Below are 23,098 nucleotides of genomic sequence, written 5' to 3' on the forward strand. Positions count from 1 at the left end.
GCGGCTCTGTAGCCTTGGGTGGCATTGTTGTGGCCGTACAATTTATTAGCTAATCGGCAAGACAGTGCCAGATTCTGCTGCTCATGAATGTCAGGGCGGAATGAGAACCAGAACGTGAGCTTTCATTAGAGTGTTTCGACTCTCTCGCTCTCTCTACATCTTCAGAACACACATCGAGTTCAAATGGGAACTCCCAAGCACTTCCAGCTGGCAACACTTTGGGATAATGATGCTGGATTCCACACAAATGAAGGGCCCAAATACCACCAGAGAGTTACCTGAACCCCTTCCTCAATGCACAGACATGCATACATGTATGTAAAAACACACACGTACTTCCAAGCAATCTTCTTTCTCTGTGGGATAATCGCACATGCACTACACACCGAGTGGGAAAGCCAATTTCCCACCATCATCCTGGACAGTCACTGCTGTCAAATGTAAGCAGCTAACCCAAAAATAATCCCACAGCAAGTCAACAGTATCCCCCCCCCCCACACACACGTACACACTGAGGCCAGCACACATCCTCCGAGTCTTCAGGAGTGCAGATTGGGTTACAGCAGATTCCTCACTGTGGCCTCAAGGTATCCTCATTTAAAAACTCTCTGCGGTTGAGTCATCAGTGTGAGCTGGGAAGAGACCACCTTCAGTGGTGTGATGTCAAAATGATGGATGGGACCATAATACTGGCAGAAGAGCTATTGATAGCTCTCTTTCCTTAATGTTGACATGTTGATACCGCACACCCCAAGAAATGAGAGAGTGTGTGTGTGTGTGTGTGTGTGTGACACAGGGGGAGCCATAGAGAGACGCTAGACCTGCGCGCGCACACANAATGTTGACATGTTGATACCGCACACCCCAAGAAATGAGAGAGTGTGTGTGTGTGTGTGTGTGTGTGTGTGTGTGTGTGTGACACAGGGGGAGCCATAGAGAGACGCTAGGCCTGCGCGCACACACACGCGCGCACTCACACGCACGCACGCATCGCAAAAGGACATGCTGGTATTATACCCATTAATATCTCTTCCGTTCCCACTAAGGCCCCGGCTCTTTGAAGTGGAGTGGCAGCTGAGTCCTGAATGAGTGAGTGTGTGAGAGGATGTATACAATAACGCCAACACGCCGTCTTGACTTAAGATGAGTCGGCAGAGGGAAAGTAAACAGGCGGGGTTCCCCAAGAGGCTGTCGCTATAAACAGGGGGTGTGCTGAGAGGGGCTCAAGCTGTTTATTTTTACATGAGACCTCAATGTCGTTTGAAGTGCCCTCTGTGCTCGCTCTCTCTCTCTCCCTCTCTCCTTTTTTGGATTTTCACCATCCGAAAAAAATCTCATAGTATTAAATAACATTCTCTATGGGGTTCTTGCCAGCAGCAACTAATTATCAGTCGGTTGGGTTCCACCGTGCCCCTGTGTTTGGCCCACTTCTCCATAGGCATATGGGTATGCAGCGTGTTTCATATTTCTCTACAGTGACACAGGGTTTTGAGTGCTGAACTGAAGGGCATCAGCAGGAGCCCACAGAATGGTGAAGTAACAGCTCCTTCACAGTGGGAGAAATGTCAGGTGTATGGACTTGTGAGATACAGATTTCTGCTTGCGGACTGGACTTTAGTCACCTGTCCCATCAGCTGAGTTGAATATGAGAAATAATGCCAGCAAATAATTGTATATTAAATATTGTGTGTGCCAAAGCGATTTTAGGTGACAGCATCCAACTTAACATGAAAATACAAAAAGGTATTGAAATATTTGCTACTTTGAGTCTTGACTTTTGTTCATCACATGTAACGGCACCACTTACTAATCAGGCAACTTTTATAGAAGGTTTGTAAATAGTAACCAATGGCCTTTTTAAGGATTCATAAATGTAACTTTGGGGTGCCAGATTTTAAAAACTGCAGAGTGTCTGGGCCACAATCCACATTTTAACAACTTACTAACGTTTACAACCATAGAGCTGATGAACTGTTGTATGAGTGCATCAGTAATGTTTCATCATTATTGCTTTTGTTTATGGTTTATTAAAAAGTGAGTATTTATCATAAATGGTTCCCTAGTTGGTATCATCAGTGGCTTATAAAAGAGCTATAGAGAAAAGTTATTGACCATTAATAAAGCCACTAATTAAAATTTATAACCCATTTTCAAAGGCTGCTTTATTAGAAAATAATACCTGTATACTTAAGTCAGGATGCTGACTTTTTTTTTTTTTTTTATATATAAAAGGTTCACAAATTCAATTGTTCAGTTTAACAAAAACATTCTTCTGCAATAAAAATTGCACCTGCATAACAATAAAGGTTTAAAAACAATGATACCTCTAACAGGATCACTTTCAGATAAGATATGGAGCAAAGATGAAAAGTTGAATGTGATTACATTACATAATCTGATCAGGTGATGAGTAAGATTTTTAATGCCAAGTATTGATTAGTCCACAATATTAAGTGACAGTTGACATCCATATGGATAAGCGAATTGCTCCCTAATATAACGGCACAAGGAATAAGGTGTATGTGGTTACATGGTGATTGAGCTGCATGATAGTGATGTTAACCACATGCCAAAGCTTCCTATGAGAGTCTGAAGTCTGAATACATGTTGAAGAGGTGAGAGATGACTGTAGGGGTTTATACCTCAAAAGATCAGCTGAGCTCTGCTGGCAGACAGTGGGTCCATCATTATAAATCATGGATGGATTATGAGAGAATTGGCCCCTGGGCACAAACATATGAAAGCCCCCCCACCCCTCCTATATAGGACTCTCAGACTGAAAGAGACGCAAAACGACTACCAACGATACACCTCTTTTTTTGCGTCTCTTTGTGGTCATATTGTGTCTTTTAACGGAGCTCTCTGACCTTTAAACAAGAAATATGAACCGTCACTTTATGCAGAGACTCTGGCACAAGAGCACCCTGACCTCCTGGTCCTGTACCAATAGGCTTTGTTTGGTAATCTTCCCATGTTACAAATGCATGGTGTGCAGATAAGCATTGTTAAAACACCCACAGAACATTGTGTATTCTGGTTAAAATCCTAAAGCGTATGAAGAAAATTTGGATAAAACATTTATAAAATGATTCATCTGACCATAATATTGTTTCCATTTGATCTTACAATTTAGTCATAAAAGACATGGTCTTAATATTCTAGTGTTGGAAGCAGATATGACAACGTGCGTAAATGTTTTTCAACTGTTTTTAAAAGGAAACAGGAAAGAAAGAAAAAGAAAAGAAAACTTGTTTCAAGAAGTTGAAGTAAATTATGAAATCTAAATGATAACACAATAGGTTGATGTGATTTCTGGTTAACATACACTGTATATCACATACAAATCCTGGTGAGTACCTAAAGGTCTACTCTCATCCGAGGAGCAATTATGACCGACAGAAAGTTAGTGTAATAAATTTCGTTTTAAAACACAAAATGACACTGTGTAGGGACTTCGGCCTTACATTTTATTACAGGCCACAACATAAATCCTGACTTGTCCAACACAGGTGTTACTAATAAGATTAACGATGGCTGCATTCAATTTAGTGTTTTAGTGCCAGGGCTCTGTTGTGTGTACTGGCTCACTTACAGGGACAACCAAATGGAACAGTGCATCATTACTGTTAATGGTAACACCTGTGCTGCACAGAGAAAGGCCAATTAGATTGATTAGATTGATTCGAAATAACGTGGCTTTATCTCCCTATTCTTACTATGTGGACATGACCGACAAGACAGTTGGACAAAGACAAAGCGTAAAGTAACGGTGTGGGTGGATCCTAGGTGAAGTGGTCTGACCGAGTTTTACAATCATTTCGCCACAAGAGGGCGCCCTTCCCCTACTGAAAAAAACAGGTGGGGGGTTTCCCTCTGGACAAGGTAAGCATCCCTCCTTGCGTCCAACAGCAGGGGTGCCAAAAAATGAAGCGAGGAAAAAGCCGGAGGCTGACATTTTCTCCAGGGTGTCCGCCGCAGGGAACCCAGCGCCGAGAGCCCCGGGCTTTCAACAAACAGACCACTGAGACTTGTTTTGCAGACAAAATCAGCTCACTGATCCAAGTGCAACAACTCTAAAGGACCGAGGAGAGCTCCCCGCTTGAATCCCAACTGACAGCAAGTGAGTGTGTTGCCTGTTGTTGGTCTTGCTTTCTTTCATTCTGTCTTTAACGCAGTCTAATCTCTCCCGCTTGTAATTGGAGAGATAATCTACCTAGATTAGTGCCTTGCTGGCGGAGCTTCTTTATTTCACAGAAATGCGTCAGTGTTGGCACCTCTCTGGAAAAATGCATGTACATGGGCCATACTGTCAGTGTTTGAATAGACAAAGCTGTATGACTGCTGGAGACATTATGCAGCTGAGTGAAGGGTGAAGCTGACAGTAGAATATCTCAGTTTGTTGTCCTGTTACTGAACCAAAGATTTACAGTATTATGTTCAATTCCAAGAAACTCTGAAAATAATTGTCTCAGTTAAAACTTCAGCATTTAATTGGAAACAGGAAAGAAAATAGCTAGGATAATAAAAATAAAGACCAGGGGCCAATGAAAAAAAAAAGAGCAGAATAATTAGAAAACTGATTTAGACTTCTTGTAAACCCACGACAAAGTTTTTGAGAGGAGAAAAAAATTGCAAATGAATAATTGGTCTTAGACAAATAAAAGAATAAAGTGAATGGAGAGGAGGCCAGAGGAGCAAAAGGAGTAATAACAATAAATACCAATGGAGGCAGATAAATGTGCAGAGATGAGAATTTGAACGTTGTAATTCTTTTTATCCTACTGCACAATATTTCATAGCTTCACACTTCATTTATCCTGGCTCCAGTTTTATTAATTAAATTGATTTTATCTTTGTTGAACTGGCACCAGTTTGTGTTTAAATCCAATAACCGGCCGCGTCATTTTCTTCTGTCCCATTCTGCTCATTGACATGTTAATTACTATTGGCTGCAGGTGTGCTCCGATATAGGTGTCACACACGCGCGCATGCGCGCACAGATGCACAGATTTGGGGTTAATACTTATTATTTTCAGTTATCCGCGGGTTTGAATACATGTTTAAACGGTCTTTGTTTTGAGATTAATTATTGGAATAAAAGCACCAAAACGCAGCTCGGTCCCGGGCCGGACCGGGCCGAGCAGAGCCGGGCCGGGCTGTTCCCCCCAGTGGATGGTACAATAAATACAGGAGGAATGTTGATCAGCTTACACCGGAGCCAGGAGGTGCTCGGGATTTGATCGGCCGTGATGCTCGAGTAATGACCCACCGGTAGGCAGGCTGCACCTGCAATAACACACAAAGCAACACGCGGCCTGTCGCCTATAAATTAACGGGAATTATAAAACGGATTGTGGCCGTCCTCGCGGTTCTGCTGGGTTGGTTTTTACAAGTGTAACATATGTTTTTCTGTAGGCATTTACAAAATAAGTAGCTGGTGCTCAGATGAGATTGGCTGAGACAATTTGCAAGCTGTAAAAGGCGAACCAAAAAACACATTATTGCTTCCAACAAAAGTCACCATTCATGTTCGCTGACTGCTTTGTGTAGATACATGTCAATAATTCAGAACTATGGACCACAACTACATGTTTCAATTCTGAAGTCACTGCAGTGGCCTCTCCAGTGCGCTTTTACGCACACTCTCCCAGGCAGGCTGAAAAACTGCAAACACTCATCATGACAAACCACATTTAGCTGTTGCTCTTTAACCTACACACTAACAGAGGGTATAAAGCCATATGAATGCAGTTAATGAGTTAATGTGCTGCTGTCATGGCCGAGGGCGCTGGGCCACATTTTCTGTGCCAAAATGAACCTCTCTCTCTCTCTCTCTCTCCACACACACACACACACACACACACACACACACACACACACACACACACAGAACAGACCATTTTCATGATGCGACGACAAGCCAATATCATGATAAATTTAATTTGATGCTACTTTTGTCATTACATATTAATAAAACCATCAAGACATTTTTGGTGCCTTGACGCACAGGCGTGCGCTAATAAATCCAACATGTGTTGGACCATTATTAGGATTAATAAGTTATAACATTCTGCATCTGCCTCTTGTTTCTGTGGGCCCCGGAGCCCCGCTAGGCCCACTCTGTTTCAACAGGTTCAACGTTGTGTTCTCATTACGACCTCCATATGGCTGCCTGTGAACACAGCGAGCCATGGGGCATTTAGAGCAGGCAGCACAGTAACAATCAGTCCGTAAAGCGGCGGAGGTATTTGTTGTAAAAGTGAGACCAGTTGTGTTGTTTGAGGGGGGAAAAAGATCTTGAAGCAAGTGGTAGTTTGGTCAAGTGTTTATTTTCGTTTGCGCCTTATTCTGGCTGCAAACCTAAATTATGCGCATCACAAAATTACAGGTGAAATTCAACTTAACGTTAACAAAATACAGTGGGCTTTTCTATTTAGCCCCCCTCCCACCCCCCCCCCCTCACCCCTCTCTCTCTCCCTCTCCCTCTCTCTCTCTCTCTCCGGCACACATGGTTGGGAAAATCTGGGTTTCATTTTAATGGGGAGTAGCCTACCCCGGGCTCGCTTTACAACCTATGGATGTATTGGACGGTTTTCAGTTGGTTTGAGCTTCGGGCGCGGATGGGTGCAGTGGTTCACCTTCTCTCAGTTTCCCCTCTCTTTTGACTATGTGGCAGGGATTTTTCTTGTCTTTAAACATTTTAACGAGGCGAACGTGAGAAAGACGAGACACTTCTGCGTTTGGATAAGACGATTTCTGACGGAAGACAACCTAAAGACTAATTGGTGTGATTCTCTCTCAGGGGACGTCTTCTTCAATTCAGAGACAGCGACAGTCGCAACGTGATACTGGGGTAAGTTTATAATTTGCGGGTCACTGTGCCTGTTTATTACACACTCAGCGTGTTCCTGTTTTCTGTGGAGAGCAGATTTCAATTTTACGCACCACTTATTTCCTCAGACGAGAAGTAAGTGACTCACGGCGCTTGTTGTGACGGGCTGTCCATTACCTGCCATTTGTTTTAAATGAAGGCAATGACTATCATTACTTTATTAAAGGCTGAGGTCGTGTGACTGAAAGTGGGTGTTTGAGTCGCTGAATCACCGGGACGCGCTGGATCAGAGCGGCGGACACCGCAGACAGGTGTCAGCCTCCCCGGTTTACAACTGGCCCGTGGGTTGCAGCAAGAAAAAAAAAAGAGCAAGAAAAACAGCCCGTGCCGAGGATTTAATACGAGGTACAAGAGGTGGGCTATACGGAGCCAGTGAGCTTTAATAGCGACTTGGATTCAGAGCCAAGTGTGGATGCCAAAGCAAGCAGCGCGCTCCTCGGTTCCCGTCTTCCTCGGCACTGCCCTCGCCAAGTCTCCCAATGCGTTTGTCACTTCTAATATTTTCCTTTTTCGCTTTGACGCCACCGCATGCATAAAAACATTTGTGTGAAAAAAATACGAATGGCATATTTTTGTCTGCTGTTAATAGGGCACAATAACTTTGAAATACAGCGCCATGCAAAGTCGAGACAAATATGATTTTTCATGAAGACTGATCTGTAAAATAACTCAGGTTTAAAGGGAGAAGTAAGGTAGCTTAAAGCTGCGTCTTCTCTGAGGTTTATTGAGGATTAAAGCGATGATAGGCTTGATTTGACACTGAAGCCCATTGTGAGCAAGGTGTGACAGGAAACAATAGCTTTGACAATAATAATGAGCTCCACCCTCTGTAAGCTCATCTACTCTCCGCTCTCAAGCAGCAACAAGCCTGGAAGTGAAAGCGAGAGTCCCATACAGATTGCTTATCGTAACTGCTTCAATAGACTTAAAGTATGCCCCTATTTCACACTGAAACAGTGTCAGCCACTTGACCTACTTCTCACTCTCACCGCAAATGACTGGAATGGGTCCATGAAGAAGGCCTCTGAATCCTCACTGTTCACCGGGGTCAAAGAGAACGTGGAACATCAGGTTTAAGCTGGGAGAAATGTGAGAGATGAATGTGTCTAATGAGGTGAGGTGCTGTTCATCTGGAGCGCAGTCATCGCTTCCCTGTTTGTGCAAATTAATCATCATTATTTAATTGCATCACACCCTGCTTCCATGAGTAACAAAGTGAGGGAGGTACAGCCAGGAGCAGCTGAAGGCACATGATGTGGAAGCTAATCCAAAGCAACATAGTGCAGATTTTTTTTTCACTCCTGTGTGTGTGTGTGTGGGTGTGGGTGTGGGTGTGTGGTGTGTACTTGTATGTGGTATTTATGAACCCCAGAGAAAAGCGGGTGAACGGAGCTGGAGATGGAGAAAGCTGCAGGAACATGGGCAGATCATTTTCTCCTGCTTTGAAAAGCAGGATTCCTCAGGACTCTTGGCTCCGTCCACCTGAGCAAGTAAAGTCAACACATCTAATATATTTTTCTTCTACGGCTTCAGCAGCTTGACGGGGCAAAGTAATGCTAGATCTCTCTTTCTGTCAGTCCCCTTCTTCTCTGTTTTTGTTGGGTGTAACCATCCATCCCCTCCTCGAGTCAAGCATTTGTCATTTTTGAACAAATGATTCAAGCCGATTAGAAAAAAAAAAATCAGTGCAGCTGTCAATGAACTCAAATATCAGAATGATCGACTTTCATAATACAGCTGTTTCACAGCAGCTACCATATCAGGCTCTGGCACCTGATTACAAAGCAAATATACTGGTCTAAGTTTCCTTGAATGGAAGATTAATATTGTACTTTGACTCCATGTGGAATTTCACATGCAGAGATTTTGTTTTTTTCCCTCCTGGATCAGTTTCATCCCTGACATGAATTTCTTTTTGGACCTGGAGATGGATGTGGTGTGATAAAGCACCCACATCCCACACTAACATATTCACACAATCGTCCTCTCCGCTTTAGAGCTGAGAATGAAGTTGAAATGCTGTCTTATTACTGACTTAAGTGGCTGTGTGTTTTCTCGTTGAGTGAAAAATTGGGTGTGTGCGTGCTCACCTTTCCTGTTAAAATACCTGTCATTCGTCAACGTGACACCCAAGATGTCTCCCGCTGTGGGAAGAGGATACGGGGGCAGAGATTTCACATGCTTCATCCTGCCTCTCCCTACACCCTGCTAGGCCTGCATGTGTCAGCCACACATTTGCTCCAGATGCAGGGATATGTGTGTGTGTGTGTGTGTGTGTGTGTGAGGTCCACATGTGTGTGTCTGTGCCCACTTACTACCTATCAGTATGCTTATCAGACTTGGATGCACATAGTTGCTGTCCTCTGTCTTGATGGAGTTCTCAGGCATGATGGGCTAACAGATGATTTCTCCAAAGCAACTACTTTTATTTACTTTCTGTCTGTTGTTTACACATTGACAACGGACTGGGTGCATGTTTGGCTCCCCACAGTGCTATGACAACCATGTATCCTAGCTGCTACCTCATCTGCTCATCTCATCTTGATGACAGTTAGATAGCATTTATGTGAGCACACATAAATGCAGAGCAACACACTCTTAAAATAGCAGGCTGCTGCTCTTTGCTAGCATGCTAACCTGTGAGCGGAGAGTGTCCTCCCTAAAATGACAGCGTCAGTCGTGCCAGCAAGTGACAGATCCCTCTGGTGGTGTAAGATGACGTTTGTTATAGAGTGACAAAGTCTGCGTGAGGAGGTTGGTGTGGATGGATGGTTCAACAAAACATCGTTCTTCAACATGGAAGATTTCAGTTTGTTTTCCATTTCAAAACCACAGTCAACAAGTCAAGTAAAACCAAACCAGTTGTAGCCTACTAAAAAGGTGGCAACCATAACCTTAACGTTGTTCACGTTTATTATTGTAACCATGACGACGAAGGTCCCCTCACCTTAACAAAGTGGTTATTTGAACCCAAACCATGATCTTTCCCTAAACCTAACCGAACCTTAGCCACAGTTTTGTCACATAATAAAACAGATGCGCTAATGGCTTTGCTACAACGATAACACTGACAATAAATGATGAATGACATATTTGCTGTTTGATTTGGAAGACTTGTTGTTTTAATGTCAGTCAAGCCAAAAGACAGACATTCAGGTTCTTTCCCCTTTCTACTGGGAAACCCCTGACCTCTGACCTCTAGGCAGAGGTCGACCGGTGTGCGCTAACATCGCCTTCGAGAGAGAATGAGCCGAGGGGAGTAGGGAAGAGAGTAACAAGCGAAGAGGGGAAAGGGAGTTGTCTGATGAGTCACAAGCTTTGGCCTCCTTCACAGTGTGTCTTCATGCGTGAGTGAGGGCACATATTGTGAATCCAACTACTAGAGAGCATGTGTTTGTCCGTCAGCAATGAGTGTATTTAAGTGTAATCTACGCAACCGTGCGAGTATTCCAAGCACTTAATAAAATGATTTGTGTTTTTTTTTCCCCCTGCGAGTTCAAAGTGGGTCCTCGCTTTTGGCTGTGGGGTAGAGGTTGCTCTTGTGCAATGGAAAAAAACTGACCGTTTTCCTGTTTGGGGGGCTTTTTGGGAAAACCGCGGCTCTGCCTACCGCAGCCAGCCTTCAAAGGGCTTTGAAGGAGTGCTCACCTCTCCTCTCCTTAAATCCTTCCATCCCTCTAAACGAGCTACTTCCTCTCGTATCCAGGAACACCTCGCCTGCCTCTCCCCGACCACCACCAACCAACCACACTGCTGCAAAGCTGTGGTCAGGGTTATGCTCAGGTCCATGGGAAATGTTCAATCAAGGAGTCCTCACTCCACCCACATGTGCTGAAAACAGGACACTTTTGGAACTTTAACCTCTCAGCATTTTCTTGCATGTCTTTAGCATCTCTGTAACCCCGGCGCACGGCCTTCGTCCAGTAACAAACTTTGAGAAAGAAACTACAGCTCTGCCCGCCAGTGCAGGGCTGTGGGTGTCATCCCTTTCTCAGACGCATCTTGACAGCACATGTAGGGGAAATATTTCTTGTGTTTGAAAATGGATCACAGCTTGACATAGGAGGCTATAAATTTTTTGAACTCTTGTCCCTTCACTCCCAGGTCCATCGTTCTGTCAGTTAAAAATCCAAGTCAAAGCACAACTTTGTCCTCCCTCGCTCTCGAGTTCACAACTACATCTTTCTTTTTTGAAATAGTTATTTGGGACTGAGGCCTTGTGGGACCTCCTCAGTAGTTTGAAACCCCTGCCCCTGCTTTGATTTTAGCAAAGATGCCACTGTTCGGTAGCACACAATGAGTTTGTTATTTTCAGCACCAGATTTTATGTTAAAACAGGAAAGAAAAAAAAAACATATACAGAAAAATCTTGGTGAATATCATTCATTCACCTCATTGTTGAACTGTTCATTGTCTTTTAATTTACTTCATCTATCTTCTATAAACCGCAGTGAACAGTTTGTAATTGCAGAAAACACAAAACACAAAAATGTTGTGATGTGTGTTGGTGCATGCAACAAAGAGCCCCTCTTATTCTACAGTTCTGTGTTTTTGCCTGATCCGTTTCTCACAAATTAACCCTGTTTAACCCCGAGTCTAGTGAGTCACTGTTGCCCAGAACTTTCTGCCTGCTCATGTCCTCTCCCCTCCCTACACCTCCCATTTTCTCACCGAAAACACTGATCTCACAGAACATTTCATTAACAGAAAAATACACCACAACTTGTCCTATCAGCATTTTTTCCTCTGCTTTTCTACTAAACTGTATATGTGCATAAATACAGAGAGTTGTAGCTCAGCACAACTTCCTGTCTGTGATTCTATGAGAACCAGCCTGACCTCATATTCCACCTCGCGCTGTCTGTCTCCTCTCCTCCTGTTCGGTTCTGGATCAGGTTCTGTTGATCTAGAGAACCGCCGTCGGACCCTGGGCCAGCCGTGTGGGCTGGGCCACAGAAGCTGCTGCATTCCTCTGCTGGGCGTTCAGTTTTTCTCCCCGCAGTGTCTCTCACTGTCAGTGGCAGAGATGGAAAGACAGACAAACAACATTTCATTTATGATACTGTTTGAATCTTCCTGCTCCGTCTGTAGCCTCACAGCCACTTCTGAACCTGTGGTGTATGATCAGATTGTTGCTGTTGTAGCAACTAGTTCAGGTGTAGCAGGTGTTGCTCTTGATATAATAGCGAGTCGATGAACCACTTTGAACATTGGAGTGAAAATCAGGCAAAAAACGTGGATATTTTTTAGATTAAGCTTTACAAAAGACACACACAGAGCTTCTGAGCAGACATAAGTGGGCTTTAAATTTGTCAGTGATCCTCCTGCTAATGACCCCCTCAGCTGTGAGAGTTGACCCCCTCCTGCCCTCGGCCCTCCCTGCTCCTCCTCCCCTCTTCCTCCCCTCCTCCTCCTCAATCCCTAATGAATGCCAATGAGGTGCTCTGGGTACGTTTCAAACCCACACCCACCACACACACGCACACACACACACACACACACACACGCACACACACGCGCACACACACACAAACAGCAGGATCGTTGTCACCACTGCAGAGATGGCCATCATCAAGTGGAATTCAGACCACTACTGTCTGACCCCTGTTAGCTGAGGCCTGTCAGTCATGCCTGTGTGTGTGTGTGTGTGTGTGTGTGTGTAAGGATACAGATAGTAAGGATCTGATTTGTGCTGATCCAATTAGTCCCTCTGTCAATTAGTTGGTCAACAGAGAATGAATCGCCAACAGTTTTTTCCTGTTTTTTCCACTGCTGCTCTGTTTTATATTGTTTCAAATGACATGAAAATGATTTATATGTGGGAAGGTGATCAGCTCATTTATGAAGACATCAGCACAAGGATCTTGTGATCGGCATAGTCACCACTTTCTGTCATGTCAATACAACAATAGATGCAGCGATAGATAGGATTTGCAAATGGAGAAGCAAGAGCTGAGATGTCATTCTGCTGAGCAGCGTCATCAAACAGCATCAAACCATGTGCAATCTGTGTACAGGGGAGATTTCTGACTTTGTTGCTGCTCTCACTGTTCTTTTATATTCATACAATGCATCTTTCCATGATGTTAATGAGAATGGAGGTAGCCCTGTTGTTAGCCTATTAAAAAGTCCTCCATGGTTCTGGCCAGCCACTAATAACCCCACCAGGGATTACTGTACAGCAGTCTGGAAGGACAGCAGGGCTCCAGTTGGGGCCTCAGCTTGCTGTCATCCGAGAGAGGCAACCCAGAAGACCTCCATTCACTCCCAGTCTGAGAGGGGCCACCACGCCAACTCTCTAGAGCAGCTTGAAAGGCTCCCACTTGGGATACAAAGTGGCTCAGCTGTCCCTCTCCTATCCTCACCTCCCCCGGCACCCTCCTCTACACCCAAGCCAAATAAAGCCTCTCAGCAACTTCTGTTTTCCTAATCTGTGAACTCTGACAGAGGCGCCCACGCTTGAAAGAGAGACAGCTCAACATGGGATGATCTCCCGGTGACAGGGAGAAGCTGAAAAAACGTTCCCCGGAATGTCTCTGCTGAAATCGCCAGACCACCCTGTCATCTTCCTGTTCCCCTCTTTCTCTCTCTCTCTGCCTCTCTTCCTACCTCTCTCTGTCACTCCCTCTGTTCCTCGCCCACCTTTTTTTTTTTAAATCTAATTTCCCTTCCTTTTGCCCTCCATCATTTACCTTCTCTAATTGGGCTGTCACTGGTTGATTAAAACCAATGAATCTGTTCCAATTGCCAAATGGCCTGAGTAGTCTTTGTAGCTAAGTGCAACTTCTTATGTAGAGGGCTTCCATCTAAAAGCCTCATATTTTTCATCCATTCCCATACTGTGCCCATAATACTAATGGACAAATTATTTAACACTGCAGTAGCTTAGCCACAGAGGATTGTAGCCCAGCAGCACACATACATTTTCCTTGCCATTATTCCACAGAGGAATGTTGCAGTGATGAATTGACCATACAGTTTATATTTGTCACTGCACTCCAAGCAGCCATTCACTCGGAAATGACTTAGCTGCCACAGGGAACACTTTATCTTGTATAAATGGTGGTAGGTTTGTGTGCTGGGGTCAGATCCAACTTTGATGACACACTCAGTGATTGAAATGTAAACCGAAGGCTAGCCAATATCAAAAATCTAAATATTAACTTATTAGAGGAATAGTTATTAGTTTTCACGCTGATGTGATGTAAACATAGAGACCACTCGCATCTGTACAGTAATTACAAAGCTACAGCCAGCAGCCGCTTAGCACAGAGACTGGAAACAGAGGCGAACAGCTAGCATGACTGTGTTCAACGGTAACAAAATGGGCTTCCCATTGACAACAGTGTCAGTTTTGGTGCAAATTGAACAAATAAGATATAATGTGATAATTAGTGAGCTTTAGTGGTTTTTAGTGGTTACATTTGGATTGTGCCAAGCCAAACTGTTTCTCCTTTATGATCTTTGTGCTAAGATAAGAAAAACTAGCTTCATATTGACATGAAGTTTATGTTGATCTTCTCATCTAACTCTAGGAAAGAAAGAGTATTTCCCAACATGTCAAATGACTGAAATCTGGAAGAATAAAAAAATGTTTTTACATCAGCATTATAAACACTTCTTGTCTGAAGAGCTTCATCCTCTGCTCGGTAAATTCTTGAAAATGTTGCAACTAACCCAGCATTTCCGTGTGGTTCTCACTGTCTTCTTCAGAGAGACGGAGACGTGGGCCTGCAGCTGTTGCTACTTCAACCACATTTAATGAAAGACAATGTCTGCCCCCACTGAGGGAAACTTGTGGCTTGTTAAACACACTGTCAATGCTGAAAGCAGAGAATTTTCTTGCTGAAACAGTTTCTTAGTATCTCAAAGGTCAGCCAGCTACACAACTGTGCTGACATCCTGACCAGGCTTCCAGATTCAGGGAGATTTTGTGGAACTGGCTCACATTTCGCATTTTTTATTGTGATATAGAATAAGTCTTAAGTTTTTAATAAAGACCAGATTTTTCTGCCAGAGCACAGAGTTGTTGGACTGTCTCAGAGAATTGTTAACACTTACTGTGAGGCTAGCATCTATTTCAGAGGGCACACTGAGTGGAATTAAACAGCCTTGTCACTGTTCTCTCTCTGTTTAACCTACACGTTCATCTGCCAGACGCGCCTGACAGCACCAGACCCTGGAAGAATCTCCCAGCAGGCCCGGCAGCACGCGGACCGCACCATATTTAGTCATCCAAAGTCCAGACACAGACCAATGCAGTCCTCCACTTTAATCTGTCTCCTCTCTGTTTCTGCCTCCATCTCTCCCTCTCTCATTTTTTATGTCCTTCCCTCAACTCCCTCCCTCCATCTCTGTCACTTCCCTTCTCTCTCCCACCGCTTCCATTCATCTCTGTCCTCGCTCGCCCTCCCTCGAGTCATTTCTGCTTTATCACTGTCATGCCCCTCACGGTTTCTCTCCCCCTTGTGTGTCCCTCTTTTCCTTCCTACCCACTTAAACTCCCTCTATCCTCGTGCCTGTTTGTCCTCTTTTCTAGTATCTTGTGTCTGTCAGGTCTTTTCCTGCCTGTTTTTTTTTTTTTTACAACTTTGTCTAACTTCCTCTCACTCCCTCAGCGACATGCCCATCAAATCTCGAGTCTGAATTTTTCTTTCTTCCCTCACCTGTCATAATTTCTGCCCCTTCTTCCTGCTCCTTTCCGCCCCCCCCCCTTCCTCTTCTCTCTCAGAGCCTCCCCACTGTCTCTTTTCTCGGATGAGCGTGCTGCTGATGGAAGCTGGGCCTGGATGCTAATGAGTTGCTAATTCTATCAGCCGTCTCTCCATGCCCTCCCCAGTGGGTGTCAGGCCCGCCAGATTTACCACGGCCAGCCTTTTGATGGAGTGCCTTGGCTGATGAACTCCCGCCAGCGTGCCCACTTTCACCTCGTCGTCCTCAGACACATGTCATTGATCAATGTCGTTATCTGTCCTGGCAAGGCCCGCTCTCAATCCAATCATTTATGAGCAGGCCCATTCCCTGCAGTCTATTTTTCATGTTAAATATTCTTATAGCAGGGGGATTTTTTTCCCAATGTTTTCATGCTCAGGTCTTAAAATTTCTTGTGGCTACTTTAGAGAAAATATATGATTATGTCTTTATCCCAAGTATAGCTCGAAATTAAGCAGAAAAGAAGTATGAAGAGAGATTTTAAATTATGCGTAGCTACCTCCTAAAAGTTGTGCATTCAACTCTGACATTTTCTTCCTCACTGTCTCCCTGCCCTGTATAATTCCCTCACACTCTTTTCCTTTAATACCCAATCTGCGGTTGAGGAGAGGCCAAATGGCTGGGTTTAAGCACTTGAGCACAGAAGAGTGGTCCTATTTACCAGGCCACTGGGCTCTTTTTGAGGGTTGCTAGCTTTGGACCCCTCACACAAGAAAAGAACGAAACTTTTGTTTTTCCGACTCCCCTTAAATCCGTCTGTCTGCCTTCCCCGCTTGACTGAAGTGGATACAGAGGCGGCCTTTTGTTCTACCAAGATGAAGAGGGATGCTGTAGTATAAGAAGGGGAGCGAGGGTAGGAGGAGGTGGGTGTGATTCATTGTAATTTAATAAATACCTCGCAAAGAGGGTCGGGGTGCCTTCTCAACCCCTCAGCTGTCTGTTTTGAAATGGGGCTCCTCTAGATTTGACACCCAGGGAAGTAAAAAAGGGGATTATGGGAGGAAAAGCCTCAGGCCATCTACATCTCTTTCTCTGTCTTTTTCTTTGCCCCAAAGCTTTCTCTCCCTGCGCCCCTCACTCTTTCTCTCTGGGACCAGGAGGCCCCTCGTCTAGCTGTGAGTGTATCAATGATGTCATCCAGGTACCTATCTCGACCCAGAGATTTACAAAGGCTTGAATGGAGTCTCGTAGCCTCAGTTCTTCTAATACAGAGTATAATCCTCAAATAGCTATCACTTCTTGTGAATTTTCTGGTTCAGTGAGAGAACATAAAGCTGTCTTTTCTCAGGTCAGCACTGTGTGACAATAGCGTTGCAATGGTTGATTTCCTTTCAAATTCCTGCAAAAATCAGTAAGAGCTCTAAACTAGAGCCATGTCCTCATATATAAAACTGCTTCTTTTTTTTCAGCAACAGCTCTTAAAGCAGAGGTTTGACCAGGGTCACACACGGTCCACTGCTTTGCAACATCACCAGGGATTATAGGGTGACTTCTGCCATGCTGCTCAAGCATGACCAGAAGGCTTGGCCAGTTTTGACCTGAATGGAAGTACTGAATGAGAGGCAGGCATTGAAATTCAGGGTGCAGTCACTTGCAGCCGCTAATGTCTCTCTTTAAATGGTCACATCCTTTCTCTTGGGCCTCCCATCTAACTGTCTTCTCCTCTGACAGGCTTTTAGTCAATGAAAACACTCACTTAATTGTACAGTACAAAAGATCCAAATTAATTTCCTTTAGAAGGGCAAATATAAGATAGATAGATAGATAGATTTCTTTTTTAAACAGTAGAATTCAATCAGTGTCTGTTTCTATTTCATATCCTATTATGGTAAAAATATGTCTATGACATTGACCTTTGTGTTTATTTCTCTCTCTTGCAGGAAGGGCTCTGGTCAGACTGAAGTGAAGGGTCACTGAGCTCAGACACTCTCCTTCCACTGACTCACAATTATACACACACACACACACACACATCCAGGGGAAAGTCACAAAAACAGACACAGCCAAACAAGGACACTTACTCACATTTACACTCATAGACTCTTGACTACACACACGTACACACACACAAAGACTCATTCGTGCACAAACACAGACCCACATTCACGAACAGGCCCTCTGAGCAGGATGAGGGAACCCTGGAGGTGCCTGCTGGGCCTGTGCCTCCTGGCATGCTCAGTCTCCACCCACAGTGCCGCCAATCCCTTTGCAGGACAGCAGACCCCTCCAGACCCTTGCTATGACGACACAGGTGCAGCCCGCCGCTGCATCCCCGAGTTTATCAATGCTGCCTTTGGCAAGGAGGTGACGGTGTCCAGCGTCTGTGGCCGGCCTCCATCCCGTTCCTGTAGTGTGGTGGAGCGGGGCGACGATCGGCCTTCTGTACGCACATGTCAAATCTGTGACGCAGCTGACCCTCGCCGCGCCCACCCAGCTTCCTACCTCACCGACCTCAACTCGGCCCATAACCTCACCTGCTGGCAGTCTGAGAATCTGAACATCTCTCCGTACAATGTGACTCTCACTCTTTCATTGGGTAAAAAGTTTGAGATCACCTACGTCAGCCTGCAGTTCTGTTCACCACGACCTGAGTCCCTGGCCATATACAAGAGCATGGACTACGGCAAAACCTGGATGCCCTACCAGTTCTACTCTTCACAGTGCCGGCGTATGTACAATCGGCCCAACAAAGCAACCATTACCAAGCAGAACGAGCAGGAGGCTCTATGCACAGATGGCCACACTGACCTCTACCCGCTCTCTGGAGGACTCATTGCTTTCAGCACTCTGGATGGACGGCCCTCTGGTAAAGACTTTGACAACAGCCCAGTCCTCCAGGACTGGGTGACCGTCACCGATATCCGTGTGGTTTTCAACCGGCCCCAGTTACCGCGGGAGCTCGGGCTGGGGGCTGGAAGCAACAGCGGAGGGAGGGACGATGACCCCATGGCAGTGACATCAACGCTGCCAACTTATTTCTATGCAGTGGGAGACTTCCAGGTGGGCGGGAGGTGTAAATGCAATGGACATGCCTCACGCTGTCTGAAAGACAAGGAAGGCAAACTGGTGTGTGACTGCAAACACAACACAGAAGGACCTGAATGTGACCGCTGCAAGCCCTTTCACTACGACCGACCGTGGCAGAGGGCCAACGCCCGCGAGGCCAATGAGTGTCTGCGTAAGTCTTTCCATCTATCTGTCATTCTTTAGACATGTTTGAGTTAGCCTGCTATGGAACATACTGAAGATCTATCTTTGCCTGTGAAAAAAAAATAAAAAAAATACAGACCAGTTCTGAGAATTTACATTTAGCACAACAGGTTTTCTGACTTGAGCATGAACACAATGGCTCTATAACACTATGTATTTGACTTATAACAAATCATAGAACTAAGATGAATACAATTTATTCTTGTAGATCACATTCCAGTCTTTGTAGAAATATCCTTTACACCAATTCAGTGGCCATTAGAAAAGGAGCACACAAATGTTTCGAAACACTTGTATGCAGACCACCCTCTCTCTCTTCAGCTGTCATCCCTGCCCTATTCCTTCCCCCCTCCTCTGAATCAGGGAGATATTGTTTCCTCAGTACGTCTCTGTAGTCCTAATGAGGATGGGACCAAGACAGGACACTGAACCCTGTTACACACACATCATTGCGACTGCCATATAATGTACGATACAAACATCCCATTCAGGAAATGTAGGAAAAGTTTTAAAACAGTCATGACCTTTCCACCACCCAATTTCAGGATATGAGGACAGCCATGTAAAGTCAGGCCAACAAATTGAATCTGCACTCATAAACACAAAGAAGGAACTATGATGTTTGACTCTATTAATGGTGATTAATAGTGTTGCCAACATACCGGATAGGTTTGTGTTTATTCAGGTGAGGACTTTTGGTAGCACATAGTGGTTGAGCTGGCAACTCTGGCAACGTCTCTCAAAACACACTGGCCCATCCTTTCCTTTCACTTCCCATCAGCCTCTTCTGTTTACCATTCCTCTACAGGGAAACAGGCTGACTCTCAACAAAATCATGTTTTCTGGACTTCTCTATGAAAAAAAAAAAAATAATAATTTTCTCAAGCAAGTCTAAACAGTGGATGACAACAGCTCAAGTCATTGGCTCACGGCTACAGCTAAGTCATCCAAGAATGTTATTTGGCAGTGTTTGCCTTTACCTCAAGACATGCTCTGTAAAAGTCATCCAGACGTGCTCTGAAAGCGTGCCAAGTAAAATTATAGCAATTTCTGTGGCAATTTTTGTTAATGTAAAGGGATAACCTTTGTATTGGATTAGGATTTTCTATGATAACAGGCCTCTGATGTGATAGTTAGCATATATATTAACTTCCTGGCTGTACAAGGGTTTTAGACACACATCATGTTAGTCATGTGATTTAGCAGGAATTCATTCTCTAATATGTGGATGTTTCTTTGGCGGTAATTTTTCACAGTATTTTTCTGTTTGTATAAATAGACATAGGTGGAACTTAATTCAGGTCAATTTTGCTTGTCATAAAAATTTGTTAGTGTAGGAAAATAAAACCATATTAGAAACCACTGTCCCCATTTTAACCTTTCTCCGTAATGAAATGAAATTACAGCCAGAGAGAAAAAAAAGCAGGAGTCGAACACTGAAAAACAGTGTATATTTTTCAAACATGTTGTAATTGCTCAGTGAGCTGGCCTGAGATCATATTTAGCATTGAACAGTGCCAGATCTGTTTAAAGGGGACAAATAGTGACAGAGCCAGAGCAGCAAGGCTATTTTAACATCAGAACAGCCAGCGAACGCACCCTCCCCTCGCTCTGTGCTCTGAAACCTCCCATGCTAACACTACCTTACTTTGGCCTCTCACCTGTTCTTGACACCCTCGCTTACATACACACCTAGCTCCCTTCTAGAACAATATCCTCTAAGTCCCTCAGTGTTTTTTCTCTCGTACTCTTGCACACACCCTCTTTCAAATGTCCCGTAGCTGTTTCCGAAATGTTACACCCGTTTCCCGTAGATCTCTTCTCTGCGGGACTGATATGTCACTTCTGTCCATGATTTCTGGACTAAACCGCCCGGCTACACCGGCCAACTCTGATGACCTAATCCCACTGTTGATACAGGGCAGTTAAAGCCTATTGCAAGTTGCACGCTATACCTGATCACACATCCGGACACGCCAAAAAAGCTAGTCCCAGATGTCCACAATTTCATGTTCCACAAGCCTCTTTACAGCTTATTCCGGTAGAACCGGTTCCAAGATATCCTCAAAGTAGCAGGAGAGCCTTTAAAAAGCCTCTCCAGTGTATATTAAAGCCCATTCTTTAAATGCACCCGCCCCTTGTTGATTTCTCAGCTTGCACTTCTTTCTGACACGCTGTGTGGAATGGCGGCAGGCTGCAGTGCAAGCCCTGAGGCATGCCACTGTGGCAGAGAGGTGTAAGTATTTAGACTGTGAAAATGTGGAAGAGTGGCAAGCTACAGAGCCGAGGAGTCCCTTAGGTGTCACCAGAACCTTCGTGAGGCCCTGGGGGTGTTTGGATTGGAGGGAGGGTCTGAGAGGGCTGCTCTGAGGTCATGAGCCTTTGTGGGGTGGTGACAAGGTTAAGTTGACGGGTAGATGGTTTGTGGGTAACTCAGGAATTCAGAGTGGGCAGATGTAGAGCCAAATCAATGGTTATTTCACACCCTGCCTCTGAGTCTGTCAGCCTTTGAGAAATGATGTGCCTGGTAGCCAGATTTCACCACTTTAAACATTATTGTTAGGATTGTTTTAAAGATTTTGCAAGGTTCTGCTCCCACTCGCAGTAATCTTTAACCCGCAGACGAAGAACATTGTCTCTGACAGGCTGGTTTGATTGTTCGCGAGTCTTACTAAATGTCTGACATGCACCGCACCGAGATTACTGTCTGTGCTCTTGGCAAGCTCACGTACAGTCTCCAGACACAAGCCATGCACACACACGCCCATCTGCCGCCACCCTCACTATGAATCCTGCCTGAAGACATTGGTTTACAAATCCCCGCTCTAGTAGTCATGGAGGGCAGCCTCGTAAAGGAGCGTGTCTGTTTGCATTGAGGGAGACATGATGGAAAAAGCTGTGATTTATCTGCCCGGAGTTTGAGCCACAGGACAGAATGAGGAAACAGATGGATAAGAGCTATTTGGTTACTGGTTGTGATGGAGTATTGGCTTTTCTGTTGGCATGGTCGATGCAGTAATGTAAATACTTTATGTTGACTTAAAAATATGAGACGCTATATCATGCCATAATAGAGTCTGCCACAGTCACTGCATAAGATGAAGAGGCCTCTTGTAGAGTCAACGACAATGTGACATCCTGAGTAGATGATAATTTATGGCGGCGTAGTAGCTCTCTACTCTTGGCCGTGTCTGCAGCCATCTTGGCCCTGTTTGGCTGCGGCACCAAGCTGTTCTATTCTCCAGCCCTTCCTCTCTCTCATTTGGACTCAGCCAGCAGGAAGTCCAGAGTACTGCTCTGGGACGCTACGCGCCCAGGGCCAGACACCATCCATCCCTAATGGACCAACCAAGCCAGGTCTGCTCCCAGTGTTGCGCCAGGCACACTGTTATGCATTCATAGCATTAAACAGAGGTCATGTAAAGGCTGTTTGAGTTGCCATTTGAGCTGATTTGCCAGAAATGCAGGTGAGCTGTGGTTGGGAGCAGAGTTGGGTGTTCCTGCTCTGCTGTAATGTTTGGGTGTGGTGTTGCATATTTTTCATAGTAAATTTGACATATTGAATCCAGCGGGAAATGAGTGATATGGTAGGCTATTCTGTTTTTGCACAAGACGGGGAGTTTCCTTTGAAATTAAATCAATCAACCAAATAACTATTCACTGCAGACTCATTATACATCAGTCCATGTCATCACCCGAAGGAAATTCTCACAAATTAGTTATTACCTCTAAAAAAGTTATTAGCTGTTACATGATAGATGTTATTAGATCATGTCTGCTACACTAATGAAACAGCAGTTGCATTAAAATTACAGCGGAAGAAGGAGAAGTAGAACAGACAGATTTTGAAGTTGCAACTCTTGTCGCAAGCCCGGTCAAACCTTTTGTGGGAGCTTGTGGTTTTTGGTGGGCTCAGCCTCTGCTTTTTGGAAACTATTAGCTGGAATTAGGGGGACATTGACAGATGGGTTTCTTAGGGAGAGTAGTGTTATCCAGCAGAGGGGTGTGTGTGTGTGCGTGTGTCTATGTTTGTGTGAACGTGTGTGTCGGAGGAAGAAGCCAGCCAGGAACACATGCTCAGGAACAGGGCTCAGAATAAGCTCTCGGATCTCTACAGAGCTATGGAAACTCTGAAGACCACAGAAGTACAAACTCTCTTTCTATTTCTCTCTCTCTTCATTCCTCTCACTGACAAGGGGCAGATGGTTATTTAATGCTGATTAGAATTTCAAAATAGGCCTCCATCCTTTCACAGCATACTCCCCCCTACCCCCCTACCCCCCC

The 23,098-nt window shown here is 44.7% G+C and overlaps 1 protein-coding gene across 1 annotated transcript in view; it reads left to right on the forward strand.

Moving 5' to 3' along the window:
- Positions 1 to 6,621: 6,621 nt before the first annotated feature.
- The window catches only part of LOC111220276 (netrin-3-like), a 40,723-nt gene continuing 24,246 nt past the window's right edge, over positions 6,622 to 23,098 (forward strand). Inside the window, exons 1-2 of the mRNA XM_022743305.1 lie at positions 6,622 to 6,853; positions 17,485 to 18,782. Coding sequence (XP_022599026.1) covers positions 17,732 to 18,782 — 1,051 coding nt within the window. The 5' untranslated portion in view covers positions 6,622 to 6,853; positions 17,485 to 17,731. The remainder of the gene's footprint in view (positions 6,854 to 17,484; positions 18,783 to 23,098) is intronic.

The sequence above is a fragment of the Seriola dumerili genome, unplaced genomic scaffold (genome assembly GCF_002260705.1).
Source record: "Seriola dumerili isolate Sdu_G_001 unplaced genomic scaffold, Sdu_1.0 BDQW01000068.1, whole genome shotgun sequence".
Taxonomy (NCBI): Eukaryota; Metazoa; Chordata; class Actinopteri; order Carangiformes; family Carangidae; genus Seriola; species Seriola dumerili.